The sequence below is a fragment of the Triplophysa rosa genome, linkage group LG23, assembly GCF_024868665.1.
Source record: "Triplophysa rosa linkage group LG23, Trosa_1v2, whole genome shotgun sequence".
NCBI classification, from domain to species: Eukaryota; Metazoa; Chordata; class Actinopteri; order Cypriniformes; family Nemacheilidae; genus Triplophysa; species Triplophysa rosa.
In genome coordinates this window covers 15962092-15980762 of record NC_079912.1, presented here as the reverse complement: position 1 = coordinate 15980762, position 18671 = coordinate 15962092, and the positions used below count along the sequence as shown (strand labels likewise).

Genomic DNA, 18671 nt, shown 5'->3' with positions numbered 1-18671 from the left:
AAATACATTTAAATTCAAATTGTCAAAAAAAAAAGTCAAAATGATTTGCTGCATCTGGGTTACCGTGTGATATTAGATTTAAGAGGTTATCTGGGAATAACGAACCTGCAAATGTCGCATTACAACGAGACGTGTAATAATCTATAATATCAAATTTGTATTTTGTATTTATATTAATTTAAAACTATATTTTATGAATAATATGTATTTTGTATGGAAGCAACAGGCGTCCAATACGAAATATGCATTCAATTCAATTGTGTATACATTTTTTGTAAAAAAGTTTGTCTTTAAAACAAATGGCACTTTCATTTAATGTATTATTATCCAATGCAATGAGATTCGTTCATTTTTTTTATTTTAGCCTTAGTACCCTTATGCTTTTGGGGACTATTTTATGCTAGAAACATATGCTGAACTCTTTATATTTTTAGTAGACTATTATCATTTTTCCCTGAAAAAACGCTATTTATATGTTTTTCTATTAATAGCTGTTTGACAGAGACAGCTCCAAAGACCTGCTGCAGGTGATCTCACCCCTCCTTCGGTCCCAGGAGACCCCGTCTTTTAGCCAGATTATGTCCGCCACCTCCAGTTTGTTCTGTGGCTACACGGAGGGGGCTTTCTCCAGGGTCACCTCTTTCAACTGGTATGAGGATAATAACTACAAAGCCTTCCTGGGCATCAATAGCACCCGTGGAAAGGGGAAGTATAACTATGATCACACGGCCAGTGAGTACTGTACTTACTGTACCTCCATTTGCTCTTTAGACTGAGGAAAAAACAACCTGTTCTTTGATTTCGTTTCCTCTTGATCTCCCTCGCATCTTTTTTAGCCCCGTTTTGTAATGACCTCATGAGGGATTTGGAATCCAATCCGGTCACAAGGATGTTGTGGAACTCGGTCAAGCCGTTCCTGATGGGCAAAATCCTGTATGCGCCTGACTCCCCTGCCGCCAGACAGATCATTAAAAACGTAAAACGCTCCAACCTCTGTTTGTTACTATACTTGGTCTTCACACACATTTGTCCGTCTGTCTGACTATCTGCCTGCTTTTCTGTCTGTCTGTCTGAAAGACTATCCATCTGTCTGTCTAAATAGGGACATTCTAAAGACTTTTCTGTCTGTCTGTCTGTCTGTCTGTCTGTCCGTTTGTCCGTCTGTCCGATCCATCAATCTCTCTGTCTCTCTGTCTGAGAGACTATCTATCTGTCTGTCTAAATGGGGAGATTCCAAAGATGTATCAATCTGTCTGTCTGATTGATTGATTGATTGATTGATTGACTGACTGCCTGTCTGACTATCCATCCATCCATCCATCCCTCTCTCTGTCTGTCTGTCAGTTTTACAGTAAAGCATTTTTTCTGTATTTTATAGCATTTTTACAAAAGAGGGCATCCCCAAAAGTAGGTTTTGCTCAGATTAGTCAGGTTTTGCTTACTTTTGGGGACAAATCGGTCCTGTATTCCATGTGTAAGTAAGCATCGCTATGCGCCACCCACCCTGAAGGTGCAGGGCTGTAATGTGTAATACGTTTCAAAACACCCTACAGACGTACATCCCTGCGACTTTATTTACAATTGGAATGCAGTCTTGATGGACAACATTCCTTCATAAATATAGTAGCAATATGCATGCTTATGTGGCTGTCAAATCACACCAAAATGCTCTTTGTGTCTTAAATTCAAACTCAATGTACTGTCTCTTTATGTAGTGGGTGCCGGGTAAGGACAAAGAAATATTTTCTTGTTGCGATTAAATGAGTTGCCGTTTTAAATAAATTAATTCAGTTAGGTTGCTCACTTTCATCTGGAATGACCCCTAAAGTACCGCCCACTTCGCACAGAGAAGGGCACAAAAATGTTTCGCATGCCAGCTGTATTGAAGCAAAAGCTTATCTGCTCCTGGCTTGTCAGATAAATCACCTAAACGCTGCATAACTGTCAATGGGTTGGCTGGCGGGGAAATGACGCAGAGGCTCCTGTAGAGGCTACGTTTGTTTTAGGAGCCCATAAGAACAAGCTGACTGGCTTTTGATTTCTCAAGTTATGTCAGCAGGACTGCTTGTTTCTCCACCTACGTTATAAATAAGTTTTCTCTTTTATACAGTAACCTTAATGTCCACTAATCCACCATGTCTCCCCCTTATTTCATGTTGGATGCTTTTCTTACTCTTAATGTGTATTTACTTCTCATTCCTCTTTTATTGTCCCTCTCTCAAAGGCACAAATAAAAACAGAAAAGCATTTGTAAAAATAAGAGAGAAAAGAAAAGTGAGAGTGACAGGGAGATATAAGACCCCTGCCCCAGGAGAGAAGTCCCTCTTGTGCAGGGTGAGGTGTGGACATGTTTGGCCTGGGCAACGGGCCATGGCTGGAGTCCCATCCGATCAGCTTCAGAAGGTTTAAGTTTCTCTGTTTATGCAGCAGGGCTTTCAGAGAGACTGTGTAAACTGCTCCTTGTGGGAATTTAGTTCTTCTGTGGTCAAGCTCGGGCAACCGGTTGCCACCACCTGAGTCTTGATCTGGCTTTATTGTGACTGTACTGTTGAACGTTTAACAAAAAGATTATTTAATTGGTTCCTGCTTGCTTTTACTGGAATGCGCCTAAACTCATGTGTTTGTTTGTCCAGGCAAACACCACCTTTGAGGAATTAGAAAGACTGAGGAACATGGGCCGGGCGTGGGAGGAGGTTGGCCCACAGGTGTGGACGTTCTTTCAGGGTGGTGTACAGATGAACATGCTTCGGGTAAGAAAGAGCACAAATGAAACAATATTTTTAGAAAAATGCCACCTGTACATAAAAGATTGTTTTAATATCACTTTAATGTGTTTTATATCTCAGGACTCCATTAGAAACCCCACAGTCATGGATTATATTAATAAAGGCTTAATGGAAACTGGGTTTACCGGTCAGCATATCCTCAACTTCCTGTACAATAGCCCTGAAGAAGATCGAGCCCGGGACATGCCTAGCTTTGACTGGCGAAACATCTTCAACCTCACTGACCGAGTTATTCGCCTGATAAATCGATATGGAGAGGTATTGGACCTCCAGTATTTCAGTTACTGTCTGCAGGAGTTTGTGATCTTAATGATTACTATTCCCATTCTGCACATTTTTAATGTGCACGGAATGCAAATGATGAAATAGCTAACATATACACACTAGGTTTACCAGAAACTTTGAGCACCAACCTGATCTTCGGGAATTTGTAAATATTTTACAAGGAGGCTAATTCAGATGAATCTGTACGATGTGAATCGTAATAAATATTAAAACTAACCTGATCCGGTAGGTTAAACCAAATCTCCCTACAACGTAAGAATGCGATCGTAAAAAAATCATACGAATTCGTCATTTCGTAAAACAGTTAGGAATTATTGTGAGATCATGTTGACAGTACTACACTAAATATTTGGCAACAATTGTTCACATCTTTTTTTTTACGTATTTGGAATAAAGAAGCTGGATAATCCAACACAATGTCAACTCGTACACTGTAGAAAATCTGTATAAAACTATTTTTTGGCTGCTGGGGCGCCAGAAAATACTGTAAAATAACAGTTGTTCACGTACAATTACATATTTTACATGTTTTCCTAGTAAAATAGTTGTATTTTTTTTTACCGCATTTAAAAAATACATGAAAATCATTTATACATGAAAATTCTGTAAAAAAGTAAAATGATGTAAAATTAGAGTTTTTAACATTATACGTGAAAAATCTGTAAATAACAGAAAAAGATGTAAAATTACAGTTTTCACAGTGTAACTATTTAATTTGGAGAAATCATATATGCTTTACTTTTGTGCCAGGTTTTGGAGCGGAGTTATGGGTGAAGTTTTGCTATTACTTTTTTAATAATGATGTTTTTGTATGCGTATATTGCAGTTTCACATATTCATTTTAATAGTAAGAATTAGAACTGTTCAGTATTCAGTAAACTAGTATTTCATTCCATACACCGCACCTTTAAATTCAAAGACACGCTTTATCCCTCTGACATTTTAAACAGACTGCTTTCATTGGCTGAGAGTGGCCATTAAGCTTCACTTGCAATTCACTCTCACAGCCCTCGTAGACCTCCGGCGCAGACAAAGAGAAGCAAATCTTCTCTAAAACAGAAAGGCACAGACCAAACAGTCAATCTTCCCTCTCTAATGTCAAGAAGAACAAAGAAAACTCCTTGATTTCTCACTGAGACTTCGCCAGCGTCTGGGAGAGTTTTTATGGATCTCCATGCCGAATGCATTCAATCCTAAACAAGCTAAGCGAATGCACCTTGTGCCAGTGAAAGAAGACCTCCGCTATCTAAACCCTGCACTCCATTCCAGCTAGTATGGCAGAGGAGTGACAGACCAACCCAGAGAATAAGTCCAATTAGGTACAGCTGTCAGTCTACTTGACCTACACAAAGAAAAAGCTCAGACTGGTTTATAGCATCGCATACCAGCCACATGGACGAACAATGTCGCCGAGATTTAAATTCAGACACCCAACCACTTACGCCAAGTGAAGACAAATTAACAGCAGACAATTAGATTGAACTAAAGTTATGCTTTTCTCTTGTGTTTATACAGTGTCTGGTCCTGGATAAGTTCTCGGCCATCTCTGATGAGGACCAGCTGACCCATCGGGCATTAGACCTTCTTGAGGAAAATAAATTCTGGGCTGGCTTGGTCTTTGTGGACATGTACTCCTGGACCACAAAGGTGCCACCTCATGTCAAATTTAAGATCCGCATGGACATTGACGTTGTGGAACGCACCAACAAGATCAAAGACAGGTCTGTCTATAACATAATGATGTCATCAGTAAACCATTTATCATCTCAAGTTTTCAATATGTCCTATTTTTGTGGTCAGATACTGGGATCCAGGGCCGAGAGCCGACCCTATGGATGACCTACGGTACGTATGGGGAGGATTTGCTTATCTGCAGGACATGATAGAACATGGGATTATAAAGACCCACACGAGCAAGGAACGGCCTTTAGGGGTCTATTTACAGCAGATGCCATACCCCTGCTATGTAGATGACCTGTAAGTATCACACTCAGATGTAAAAAATATACATATAAGGTGATTATGTTTATTACATTCTGAATATTTTTGCATGCTATACCAATAAATGGTCTCTCTTCTTTTCCTCACCTACAACTCCAGCTTCATGCTTACTCTGAATCGCTGCTTTCCAATCTTCATGGTGTTGGCTTGGGTCTACTCGGTCTCCATGACAGTCAAGAGCATTGTACTGGAGAAAGAGATGAGGTTAAAAGAGACGTTGAAGGCAATGGGCGTTACTAGCCGTGTGCTTTGGTGTACATGGTTCATCGACACCTTCCTCATGATGGCCTCCAACACGGCCCTGCTCACTCTGATTGTCATGGTGAGAGATGGTGGACCAACAAATACACTTTTCAGGATGTAAATCGATCCCTTTGCTGGTCTTAGTTGGTTTCAGATGGTTTATCTAGATCAGGGGTTTTTAAACTGGGGGCCGCAAGTGAGTGACAGGAGTCCACATTAAAGTCTATAATGCTTAAAAGAAAAATATATGCGTAAATAAATGACAAATAAGGTTAAAATAAACAAATTCAATGAATAAATGAAATTCAGATACAAAATGAAACATAGTTTTTGATATTTTAAATAGATTATACTGTATTTGATTGAAGTCAATCAATTGAAAAATAGAGTAATATTAAAGTTAGATTAAATTAAGTGAAACACAAAAATAAATAATTAATTTAACAGCAGGACCCGCATTACAATATTGAGAAAAAAAATATGATAACGCAACATAATTAAAAGAATGTATGATGTCTATGTTATTGTATCAATCGGGCATTTATAAAAGGTTTTTAATACATTTATAAAATACTATTCTTTTTTAAACGTTTGGGTGGTGGTCCCTTACTTGGGGGTCTAATATTATGTAAAATAAAAGAATATCATATTATATCATTTAATAATCTTAATACAGTTTTTCTATCACAGCAAAATATTATTTGAAGTTGCAGATATTGGATGTTAAAAGATTTTTTACCTTTATTAAATATTTGTGCTCTACTGACCCCTTGTGGTCACTGTAAGCAATGACTAGTTTGCTTGTAAATATACCGTGATGAACACAAACAATCTAAAAGTCTTGTTTTAATTCACACAGGGAGGAAAAGTGTTGAACTACAGCAATCCCATCATCCTCTTCCTCTTCCTGCTCACGTACACCACGGCGACCATCATGCAGTGTTTCCTCATGAGTGTGTTTTTTAACAGAGCTAACCTGGCTGCGGCCTGCAGTGGCATCATTCACTTCACTCTCTACCTGCCACACATAGTGTGTTTTGCCTGGCAGGACCGCATTACCAAAGATATGAAAATCATGGCGGTATGTCCCATCAGAAACATCTGAACTAATAGAACGCAAAATTAGTTGATTTAATGTTGAATGAGTGTTATTCTTAACATAGATTCAACATTACACCAACTATCTTTGCTATGTAAGAATGAGGCCTAAAACACAATACATAAAGAGATTTTGTAATGGTTTTACTGGTAAAAAAAGGTCTGAGATTGTTCGCATTTGTGTATCAGAGTCTGATATCCCAAGTGGCGTTCGGCTTCGGGACGGAGTATCTGTCCCGTTATGAGGAGCAGGGACTCGGGCTGCAGTGGGACAACATCCAGACCAGCCTTCTGGAGGGAGACGAGTTTTCATTTCTCACCTCTATTGTCATGTTGGCAGTGGACACGATTCTTTATGCTGTACTTGCGTGGTACCTCGACAACGTATTTCCAGGTAAATAATATTCTGCTTTCATAGTGAGAAACGTATTAAAGGATCGAAAGCAACTATGGTTCTTATGTTTACAATCAGGGCAGTATGGTATCGGAAGGTCTTTTTACTTTCCAATCCTGCCTTCCTATTGGTTGAACCGTCCTGAGCCTCTTAAACCAGGTGAGTGAGTTTTGCATAAAGTATAAACATGCGAGTGTTTCTATTTATATTTTTTCGATCGTATAAATATTGATATTTTGTTGTTCACAGTTCCTACGAAGTCAGTGATGGAGAAACCTGCGTTTGATAATGGCGTCAAGAAAGCCAAGAAAGAGAACAACGTGCAGCAGGCCGGATCCTGCAAACATGGCGGCGTACGAGACAAAATCGAGAAAGAACACAAGAAGCTTGATGAAGAAGAGACGGCCAACGAGAGCGTAGTTTCATCAGGTATAGCGACTATTTCATTGGCATTATTCCAGCTGATTTTATTTGCTATCAGGGGAAAGGTTTCATTCCCTGTAGTAACTTATTACAGCAAACAGGAAGATGCTTCTCCTCTTACTCTTGGAAAAGATCCCATCAGATCTATTCAAAGGCCTAACCAGGCTTATCTGCTTGACTAGACCACAGGCATCCAGCAGGTTTCTTGGCTTTGAACTCATAGAGCCCCATGGGAGTAATTACTGTGCTCTTAGTTTCATCAGTACTTGTCTTAGGTTCAGGTACGCTGTCTAATGTGGCGCCAGACACGGGTGCCATGGGCATGGACACGCATGTTTGTGCACGAGCACGCGTGTACACGTCACATGATGCACAAACACGCCTCTGTAAGTTCCCGCTGTGAGATGCTGTAACCTTGTTTCTGTTTGCTTGGCTGACAGGTTGGAATGCCGGTTTCTGTGTGTCACAGATTCAGATTGCTGGTTAATGTATGTTAGAGATGTTGAATCGCTGTGATATAGACATTCTTTTCTGCTGATCTCATTTCTGCTTTTGCAAACACTAAAATTACAGTGGCAACCATGGTTGGACCAAAGCATTAATACTTAAATATACATGATTATATAATATATTATTGTTACCACTAGGGCTGTCAAACGATTAATCTTGATTAATCGCATCCAGAATAAAAGTTTGTGTTTACGTAATTTATGTCGGTATACTGTGCTAATTAATTTTGTATTTATGAACACATACACATAAATGCATTTATTTGAGAAAAATATAAATTATTTTTTTAGTTTATTTAGAATTTAAATGATTGTTAAATATAAATTAATACATTTAAATATTTCCTAAATATATAGACAAGCCTGTGTATGTTTTGTGCTTATAAATACAAAATTAATATGCACTGTACATAGATATATATTATGTAAACACAAACTTTTATTCTGGATGCGATTAATCGCGATTAATCGTTTGACAGCCCTAGTACCACTGTGCCGCATTATACTTGCTGCTGAGATGTCAGAGCAAAATTCAAGATCATTTCAGCGCTCAGATAGATTAATACTTGGTTGTTCAGATAACTTGTCTATGTAAAAATAGTCAAATAGTAAAAAGTATATAACAAATAGTAAAAGTGTTACTTTTAGCACTATTAATAAATCAATACATGATTTTCTTCAAACATCATGAGATGTACATTTATTAGATTTTTTTTACAGTGGATGGATCCTTATTCAAATGTATTTTTATTATTACAGTTTCGTTTTAAGGTTTATTGAAGTTTTATTAACATTTTGAATGAGATTTTATTGGTAATATTTAAATTTTCCATGTTTATTTTAGTTTATTTATTAGCCATTTGATGTTTGCCTTTGTCATTCAATTATTTATTTGTTAATTTTTTATGTTTCTAAATAAGTTTAATTTCCTTTGGTTCCATTTTAGGTTTTGTTTTAAATTAGATTTTATTGTTGAACGTTTAGTTTTCATGTTTATTCTAGTTAGAAATATTAATGTTAGCCTTTGTCATTTATTTATTATGTTTTTTATATAAGTTTAATTTATTTTAGTTCGTTTTTAGGTTTAGCTTCAGTTAATGATTTTCAGTATATTGCTGAGGCAACATTTCTAATCTTCATTTATTTTAGGTTTTTCAAATAATATTTAAGCCAATATGTGATTTGATTTTAATGAACGGAAATTGTTTTAATAGCTTTATTTTTATTACCATGATATTTATTTATTGTAAGGGATGTATATTTGACCCAGACATCTAAGATTTTTTTAAGAGTTTAAGCATTTTATTTTCACTTAGAAATAATTGATATATATCATATAACATCTACTGTAGGCTTTATTATTGAATATCATTCAAATCCCAAGTATTTCTGTAATAATTTACAAATTCTCATTCATATCTATCATTTATATATCCAGGGAGGCAGTTTTTCGAGCCCGAGCCAGTGGGTTTGGTGGCAGGAGTGTGTGTGGAGAACCTGTATAAGGTGTTCAGTGGCAGCTCCAGACCTGCTGTAGATGGGCTGAGCATCACCTTCTATGAAGGTCAGATTACGGCCTTCCTGGGCCACAACGGTGCGGGGAAAACCACTACCATGTATGTACCAACACCTAAAGAAATGAGTCTTTATTTACATTTATGCATTTGGCAGACGCTTTTATCCAAAGCGACTTGCAATTGCATTATCCTATACATTTGTTTCTAAGTATGTGCAATCCCCTGGGATCGAACCCACGACCTTGGTGTTGTAAACGCCATGCTCTTACCACTGAGCAGTGTTGGGTGTAACTAGTTATTAAGTAATTAGTTACTGTAATTGAATTGCTTTCCCCTTGAAAAAGTAAAGTAAGGGATTACTCTTATTTTTTCTGTAATTTAATTACAGTTACTTCTGATGTAATTAAACTGAATACTTTGTGTAATATGTGTGTGTGCAGAAGAGGAATTTACATCAAAATTCAAAGTCTAACTTTAAAATCCGTGCTTTAATGTATAATTCTCACATTTGTAATTAATAATAATACTTTATGTAGTTTTATATTATTTATTTGAATGAATTAAAAGAGCCGTTTCATGTCTATCCTTGATTCACTTAACTCATCAAGGTTGATGTAGGATATAGAAAGTAATTAGTAATAAGTAATTAAATACTTTTTGAAGAGAGTAACTTGTAGAGTAATCTAATTACATTATCGAATGTGTAATTAGTACTAGTAATTAATTACTTTTTCAGAGTAACTTACCCAACACTGCCACTGAGCTACAGGAAAGCTGCATACCAAACAGAAACAAACATTTGCTTCTCTCTCCCACAGGTCTATTCTCACGGGTATGTTCCCTCCCACCTCTGGAACAGCCTCTGTTTATGGGAAAGACATCCGCAAGGACATGGACGCCATCCGCAAATCGCTGGGAATGTGTCCTCAACATAACATCATCTTTCACCAGTTTGTAACCCCCCACGTGCTTTAATTTAAAGGATGTGCGGAAAAGACAACTTTAGTCAATCAATCCTACTTTCTTTCTCTCCTTTTCTCCGTTTCTGACATGCAGTATGACAGTAGCCGAGCACATTTTGTTTTACTCTCTGCTGAAGGGTAGACCTGTACCAGAAGCCCAACTGGAGGTGGAAAACATGCTGGAAGATCTCGGTCTCCCTCACAAGAGAAATGAGGAAGTACAAAACCTGTCAGGTTAGATCACACATCCCTTCAGCCTGCCTAAATGAATTTATCATTAAAGTTTGTCCGTTGTATATAGATATCTTTTAGCGATTTTCGTGGAATGGCGTGATATTTTTCTCCCTCTTTGTAGGTGGAATGCAGAGGAAGCTTTCCATTGCGATGGCTTTTGTTGGTGGTGCGAAAGTTGTGTTTCTAGATGAACCCACATCAGGAGTGGATCCATATTCCAGACGCTCCATCTGGGATTTGCTGTTAAAATATCGCTCAGGTGCAAACACCCTCGATTCACCGATTTATTCAGTATCATCTTGCAGACGTTGTAGCATTATACTTTGGGTACGGGTGTGAAATGTGTGTTGTACTGTATGTGTTTGGTATTGCACAGGTTGTACGGTGATTCTTTCCACACACCACATGGATGAAGCCGACCTGCTGAGCGACCGCGTGGCCGTCATCTCTCAGGGTCGACTGCACTGCTGCGGGTCTCCTCTCTTTCTGAAGAACTGTCTGGGCGCCGGGTTCTATCTCACGCTGGTGCGGCGCATCAAGGAGGATGTGCCCTGTTTCAGGAAGGAGGTAAGACATTTGACTGTGTGTTCACGGAGAGAGTTTAGTTATATTAATACGGTTTGTCTGTTTTCTGCAGGGTCAGTGTGACTGTACTGATACCTGCTCTTGTAAGAGTTCCCTCTGTACCAAGTTTAACGAAAACGGCAAAGATCTGCCCAGAATTACAGAGAGGCAGATGGAAGGTAAGGAGTTCCAAGACGTCGACATTCTGTCAGCAAAAAACGTTTTTCTTCTACCGCATACTTTCGTCTCTGTCCATCAAGATGATATATTTAGTGTAGAGTCTGCTGCATCTTTACATTTTTTGTAAACTTTTTGAAACAATAAAAGTTATAAACATTTCATGTACTAAATAAATGAAAAGCAAAACTGCCAATGTTGTCATTATGTCAATGTAACATTTGCCCAACATCCCTGCACTGCGAGTGTTTAATAGCAAACATCTTGGTCACATGATAATGCATTTACTTCAAATTGTAAATCTAGTTTTGTTTTTGAGGGGGTTGCGAGTTGTGAATAAGTGATTGTAACTGAAAATCCGAAAAAACAAAAAATGTTTGTGTTTTTTTGCAATCTGTATCTCTTTTCCATCAGGGGACATTGAAAGCATCACAGCCCTTGTGCAGCATCACGCTCCAGAGGCGAGGCTGATCGAGGTCATAGGTCAGGAACTGACCTTCCTTCTGCCCAGCAGGGGCTTCAGACATCGTTCTTACGCCGGTCTGTTCAGAGAGCTGGAAGAGACGCTGGCGGACATCGGCCTGAGCAGCTTTGGAGTTTCAGACTCATCGCTGGAGGAGGTTTGATCACACAAACAAACTTATTCTTTTTTATTTTGTTTTACATGAAAGTAATGAATTTAGGTTATTAGGACTCAATTTGCATGATTTGTATTTGCTCTATCTTCAATCTACAATGACAGCTAAATCTTTTTTCCCCGTTTCACATATCACTCTTTTCTCCTCTAAATTTGAATTTCAAGCTATAATAGTCATTGCAATTTGTAACATTAATAACTTGAACAATATTGTAAATCCAACACTACACTTCAGCCTCCCAGACTGACTGAACTCAGAGCCATTGAGAGAGAGTTGCGCCAACGGAAGTTCAAAATTTTTGCGTCACGTGATTCTTGGAGCCTTCAGATAGTTCCAGGAAGTTATGTTTTCTCTTTAAAGGGGTCATATGACATAGATATTATTGTTTGTTTTAGATGTAATGCAATGTGTATACACGATTTAAGGTTCAAAAACGCTGTATTTTCCGCATGTTTGTATCTCCTCTTTGGCCCGCCTCTCTGAAATGCGCAGATTTTTTACAAAGCTCATTGCTCTGATAAGTGAGGTGTGCTATGATTGGCCAGTTAACCAGTGCGTAGTGATTGGTCGAATACTGCAAGCGTGTGATGGAAATGTGACGCCTCTTACCATATTTGGACCATCAGGTTCCAAAGCAATTGTACTGACAGGTACGCCCACCTTACTTGCGTATACATTTGGGCGGTCTTAGTCAAATCATACCACGAACTGACGTGGATTTGTGGGGGTGTGGTTACACGAGGCGTTTCAGGCAGGTCTGGGTGAACATTTGCTTTTAGATAGAATGCATCTTTTATTCCGTCACTTTAATTTTTGCAGTTTTACGTGTCTAATACATGCATGGGCAACTTATAACACACCAAAGACACCGAAAAACAGGTATTCGCGCCATATGACCCTGTAAATGCTTTATTTCTTTCATTTTTTATTCATTAAATGACTTACGTCTTTTAATGGGTTAAAAGTTTACCTCAGTTGGTCTGTTTAGCAGTAGCTCCATGCGTTACTAGTAATTTCCGGAAACTATTGAGAGCCTACATGAACCGCCATTGCTGTGAAAAAACTGTTCCATTGGAGTCAACGGAGTTGACGTGACTCTCTCTCTCAATGGCTCTGACTAAACTGAATGCTCAAATATTTTGTGTAAAAGCATGATCTTTCCTGGCTGCTTGGTGTCCTGCAGGTCTTTCTGAAAGTCACCGCTGATGGAGCGTCTTCAGACGGCAGTGCTGTATCTGGTGAGATTCTGTTTCTGATCATTCAGTCGATCTCAGATGTTTCAGCTGCCGTGTATGTGTTTGTCAGTTTACTGTCCCTGTAAATATTGTGATGTGCATTTTGTGGTTGAACCTCTTAGACGTCAGAGCTCTGCAGCAGAAATCTCTTGTGAGTCTCTATAGAGACAGTGGAAAGATTATGAACATGGAAGAAGGTGAAGATTAATTTCAGTTCATAGAAACAACACTGGATGCCATGAAGAGCTGCTCGTCTCTCAGATATGACAGAATGCTACATAGTGCAGCCCTCGTAGTGGTTTTTTTGGCTGGCCAAGCTTGCTGTTTAATAGCTAAAAACAGTTGTATCTCAAATATTTGTTATAAAATTCGCATGAATTTTGACTGTGGATGAGCCACAAAAACGTGCATTCACATTTCACTCCAAAATCAAAAGGAAAAGATCTAAAATTATATGATGTTACAGACAATAGTCTGTTTTAGAAATGGTATGGTTTGTCCTGCCAATTCAGCATCTTTTTCTTTTCAGTTCTCATTACTTGCGAATAAAACATTAATGATACAAAACAGGCCTTCTTTTCTACAAGAAAGTTTTTTTTGTAAAATATACAAAAAGTGAAGACTATTCAAAATTTTCATGTAATCAGCATATATGCACAGTCCAGTGTTTGTTGAATTTTAACAAAATCTCAGGGGTGACCTGAAGTCAGCAATGTGAAAGACTGACAGCATGACAAGACACATGAAAACACGAGGTTATCACATAAAAAAATACTTTTGAACTTTTCCTAAATACATGTACAAAGATTACTGTTGCATTGCAAGTGTATACGAACTTGTTTTCTTTGCAGTATATTTGAGGTCTGAAAAAATAGAGAGCTTCTTGTCTGTTATTTTGACCTGTTTCTCCAGTTTTCATTTTCTGCAAAGAAATGCAAAATGGAAACAATATATATTTTTTAATTAGGCAGCAATATTGTTAGTAGTTAGTAGTCCTAAACACTATAAATAGTCAATTCAGAAAAGCTGAAAATAATTTTGAAATGGTCTCTTCATTTTTTCATCGGCTAAATATTTTTCTATTAGTTTTGTGGTGAATTGTGACTTGGCAAAGCTTTGATACCAAAATTAAGTATATTTGCTTAGTTTTGCAATAAGCATTATGTTGGCATTGACCACCCTGATGCCTCAGTACATACAGTATGATGCCTCTCTATACATCATCCTGACTGTATTTGATCTTGTGTACAGATGGAGACAGATCGGTGTATGCTAACAGTCAGTCGAAGCCTGGACTATTATTCAGCAAACAGGGCAGAGGGTCCAGACAGGTGAAAGGAGTCTGTCTGATCCTCAAGCAGTTCATTGCTCTCCTCATCAAGAGGTTTCATCACAGCACACGATCTGGAAAAGACTTTCTAGCCCAGGTCAGACTAACAATCCTAGTTTGGGTTAATAGACTGTTGGTTATGTATTTTACAGGTGCTCTGAACTTTATTCTGCCCTCTATTTCAGATTGTGTTGCCGGCAAGTTTTGTTCTGGTTTATTTGATGTTCACTCTGATTGTTCCACCGTTTGGAGAATATCCCAGTCTGACCTTGAGCCCATGGATGTACGGCAGACAATTCACATTCTTCAGGTAAAACATTCAGAAGCAACAGGATTCTCAAACGAAAAAATATATTGTATTTACTATAGAAAATTGTAGTATACTGTTGTATATTATAGTAATTTCTCATTTCTAATAGTAATTCTAATAGTAATAGTGTACCACAATATTCTGTAATAGTGAATATAGTGAATTGATCAGTGTACTTTACAAATGACTATAGTAAGGCTTTAAAACACTGTATTATTTAGTGTTAAAGATGTTGGAAAGATGTTAGACATGATAAAAGCTGTGTTATATTAATAAACTGTGATGGGCTGATCTGTATGTTCATTTTGTAATAACCATTAAGGACGCAGACAGTGTGAATAACTATTTACAACCATCATGTTTGATGTACTCATTATGTCATGCCTAATTGTCCTTAATATATGCCATTTATTACAATGAGTTGGACAAATGAATCAGTATATCATCATTCCTTCAATTAAATGACAGCCTTAATCACTTTACTTTCAGTAATGAACAGATGCAAAGTCCTGAAATGAGATATTTTGGGGATGTGCTTCTAAACAGACCTGGATTTGGGACTCGCTGTATGTTGGATGAACCTCTTGAGTACGTATACATTACAATTCATAAATAGACATCGCTGCCATTTCCCACTGGCCTACTAACATCATCCATTCTTCTTCCTCACAGAGACTATCCTTGTAATAACATAACCACTAAATGGGAGATGCCTCTGGTCAACCCGGCACTCATAGACATGCTGGCTGACTCGAGGTGGACCGACATCAGCCCGTCTCCTAGATGTCAGTGCAGCACGCCCAACAAGCTCACCATGTTACCCGTGTGCCCGGAGGGGGCCGGGGGTCTTCCTCCCCCTCAGGTCTGCCCCTCAGATCAACAATACAAAACCTTTAGTTGTTTACGTTATGTTGGTGTATAATGAAATGTGTACCTGGATTTTAGAGGATTCAGTCCACTGGTGATGTTTTGCTGGATCTGACTGGCAGAAATATTTCTGATTATTTGGTGAAGACGTACACGAGCTTAATAAGGACAAGGTATTGTGGTCCAATTATCAGTCTATAACTATTGTACTGTTTTTACATGCATATAGGAATGAATCTTGTTTTAATATCTTTCTTTTTGTTTTACAGCCTAAAGAGCAAGTACTGGGTAAATGAGCAAAGGTATTGATGTCCGATGTAAAATATAAAGGGCGCCCCCTTGTGGTCTTTTGTAGAATAAATCTTTGCATGTGTGATCTCTTTTATTCAGGTATGGGCGTCTCAGTTGGAGGACATCTACCTGTTCTAGATTTGGATCCCAAAACCATCCAGAATGCTGCGTCTCAGTTTGGACGTTTGCTTAATGTCACAGGGGTCAGTTGTGTTTGTATTGGGGTGTAAATGTTCCTTTTTTTGCCATTAACCAATTTTGTTTCATATCAATGAGACTGAAACAAAGCAAAATAGATGTACAAGATAGATCTTGATCTTGTTATATATGCATATATTTTTACAGTGTATTATTTACAGGGTAGATACACAACACTTACTCTGAAAGAGTTTGGTACTTTCTTAAAATACATGGAGACTGAAAACAATGTCAAGGTGAGATTGTTCAAGTCCTGCTTTTTGTCATAGTTTACTGAGCTTGTCTCACAGATAAATAAATGACACGTTTGCTGTTTTCTCCAGGTGTGGTTCAACAACAAGGGATGGCACGCCATGGTGGTTTTCATGAACGCGGCAAATAATGCCATCCTTCGAGCCAACCTGCCTCCTGGTGCCAATTTAAATGAGTATGGCATAACAGCCATCAATCATCCACTGAACCTAACCAAGGAACAGCTGTCAGAGGTCACAGTGTGGGTGTTACACCAAGAGAACTTTACACAACATTTGCAAATATTCAAATATTGTTAATGCTTGTCTCATTATGTCATACACATTGAAAGAAAATATTCTTAATTAGTATTTTTCTATTGTTTGCGGTAAGCTACATACTGTAAAGATTCTTTAAACACACTGTAAAACTTTGCTGTAGTTTTGCAGCAGGTTCGCCAGTAACTTACTGTATATTTAATTTACAATTTTGTTTTAAACATAAACTTACCTATTTCTTATATTTTCTTTTATGAAACAAGACTTTTTATCTTGGGTCACTTTTCTTGTTATGTAAATGTATCGTAATTTAAGAAGTTTCAAATATTTTGACTAAAAAACAAGACAAAGGTGCTTTGGAAGAATGTGGTTTTTTTGCAGTGTTGCTGTGCTAATGCCATAATCTCTTCTTGCTCATTTTGAATCTCAAAAGTCAAAGTGTTTTAATTTTGGTTAAAGTAACGTTTAACTCAAATTGAAAACCGTACTAAAAGGAAGATAATTAAATCTACAGTAAATTACTGGCAAACCTGCTGCAAAACTACAGCAAAGTTTTACAGTGATATACTTGTAGATTTACATAACATGCATATGCAAATGAGACTTCAGAGTTATATACCTTAAATCAAGCTGTCTAACAAACAATTAATTAGGTGATTAATTCAGCATTTCAGCTGACAAATGACATTATCTTATGCACATTTGCCTTACAAGTATAGGCCTATTTATCCTATTTTCAGCAGAGTTTTGTTTGTTATAATTTTATTAATATTTTGAATGAGTTTTTATTTTCATATTTATAGTTTTTATGTTAATTTTAGTTACTTTTTTGTTGCAATATTTAATGCTTTTCATTTTATATATGTCATTTTTGCTTTTGTCATTTTATAATGCATTTTTTATGTTGCTATAAAAGATTAATTTGTTTTAGTTTTAGTTTAGTTTTTATTACATTTTAGTTAATGATTTTAGTGCCTCAACAACATTTCAGTTTATATCCGAGTAAAAATTTCTACTTAAGTTTAAAAATATATATATTTATAATATTTACACTGTTAAAAAAATAACTGAAAATGTACTGGTCATTTTCTGCCAGACATTTCCGTTAATGCTAAAATGCAAATATAACATACAAACAAAATAATGGTACTTTTTTCTATTTTAGCAGTTTTTTATAGTGTAGTTTGACTATATTAAACTTAATTTAAAAATGATAATGATTTAAATGGTAAAAGGATGAATACTGATTTTAATAACCCAAAAAGTAACCACGTTTTAACTATAGTAATACTATACTATAGTTTTTTGGTTTTATTTAAAGTCAAGCAATAGCAACCACAAATTTACCATGGTCTCACTATAGTAACAATAGTTTTACCATTATACTTGTAGACTTCATTATATGTAAACTATGTTTATATGATTTGTAATCAGTCCAAGAAACATGGTTTCTATACTTTTACTATAATAATACCACAGTTAATTTCCCTAAACTAAAATGTTTGTATTGAAACACTCTACTGCATTATCTGAATTAACTCTCTCGTTCTATCAGACTGACCACCTCAGTGGATGCAGTGGTCGCCATCTGCGTGATATTTGCCATGTCCTTTGTACCGGCCAGTTTTGTGCTCTATCTGATCCAGGAGAGAGTGACTCAGGCCAAACACCTGCAGTTTGTAAGTGGGGTCAGTCCTCTTATCTACTGGACTTCTAACTTCTTCTGGGATATGGTAAGTTTGTACTTGCTTTATCAACAATATACACGTTTTATATTCTATAGATGATTCCAAAGCAACAAAATAAACAAATGCTACTGCGCATGCGCTTTTGTGGCCCAGAGAATAGAGTCCCTGGAGATGACTTCTGATAACAAGCAAGAAATAAATTACATTAGCTTGCAAGTTAAAAGTATGTCTAGCTAGTATTATTTTGGGTTACCAGTAGAAGAGCCGTCATGGCTAAACTTAAATGCTAAAAGTTACACGACCCATTCAACGAATTGTTTATTTAATCAAATTAAAACACAAATACATTCAACAAATTGTTTATTTAATACAATTATTATACAATAAAATATGAATACGATTATAAATTGAA

General features: G+C 37.1%; 1 protein-coding gene across 1 annotated transcript in view; it reads left to right on the top strand.

Moving 5' to 3' along the window:
* The window catches only part of abca4a (ATP-binding cassette, sub-family A (ABC1), member 4a), a 34713-nt gene that overhangs the window by 8917 nt on the left and 7125 nt on the right, over nt 1-18671 (top strand). The window contains 29 exon segments of the mRNA XM_057322791.1: nt 492-732; nt 837-976; nt 2634-2750; nt 2847-3044; nt 4587-4792; nt 4872-5048; nt 5172-5394; nt 6175-6396; nt 6603-6807; nt 6886-6966; nt 7057-7236; nt 9178-9355; nt 10075-10206; nt 10313-10452; nt 10574-10711; nt 10829-11019; nt 11090-11195; nt 11608-11813; nt 13015-13069; nt 14318-14493; nt 14582-14706; nt 15196-15294; nt 15379-15568; nt 15652-15746; nt 15843-15883; nt 15964-16067; nt 16224-16298; nt 16386-16555; nt 18127-18304. Coding sequence (XP_057178774.1) covers nt 492-732; nt 837-976; nt 2634-2750; nt 2847-3044; nt 4587-4792; nt 4872-5048; nt 5172-5394; nt 6175-6396; nt 6603-6807; nt 6886-6966; nt 7057-7236; nt 9178-9355; nt 10075-10206; nt 10313-10452; nt 10574-10711; nt 10829-11019; nt 11090-11195; nt 11608-11813; nt 13015-13069; nt 14318-14493; nt 14582-14706; nt 15196-15294; nt 15379-15568; nt 15652-15746; nt 15843-15883; nt 15964-16067; nt 16224-16298; nt 16386-16555; nt 18127-18304 — 4389 coding nt within the window.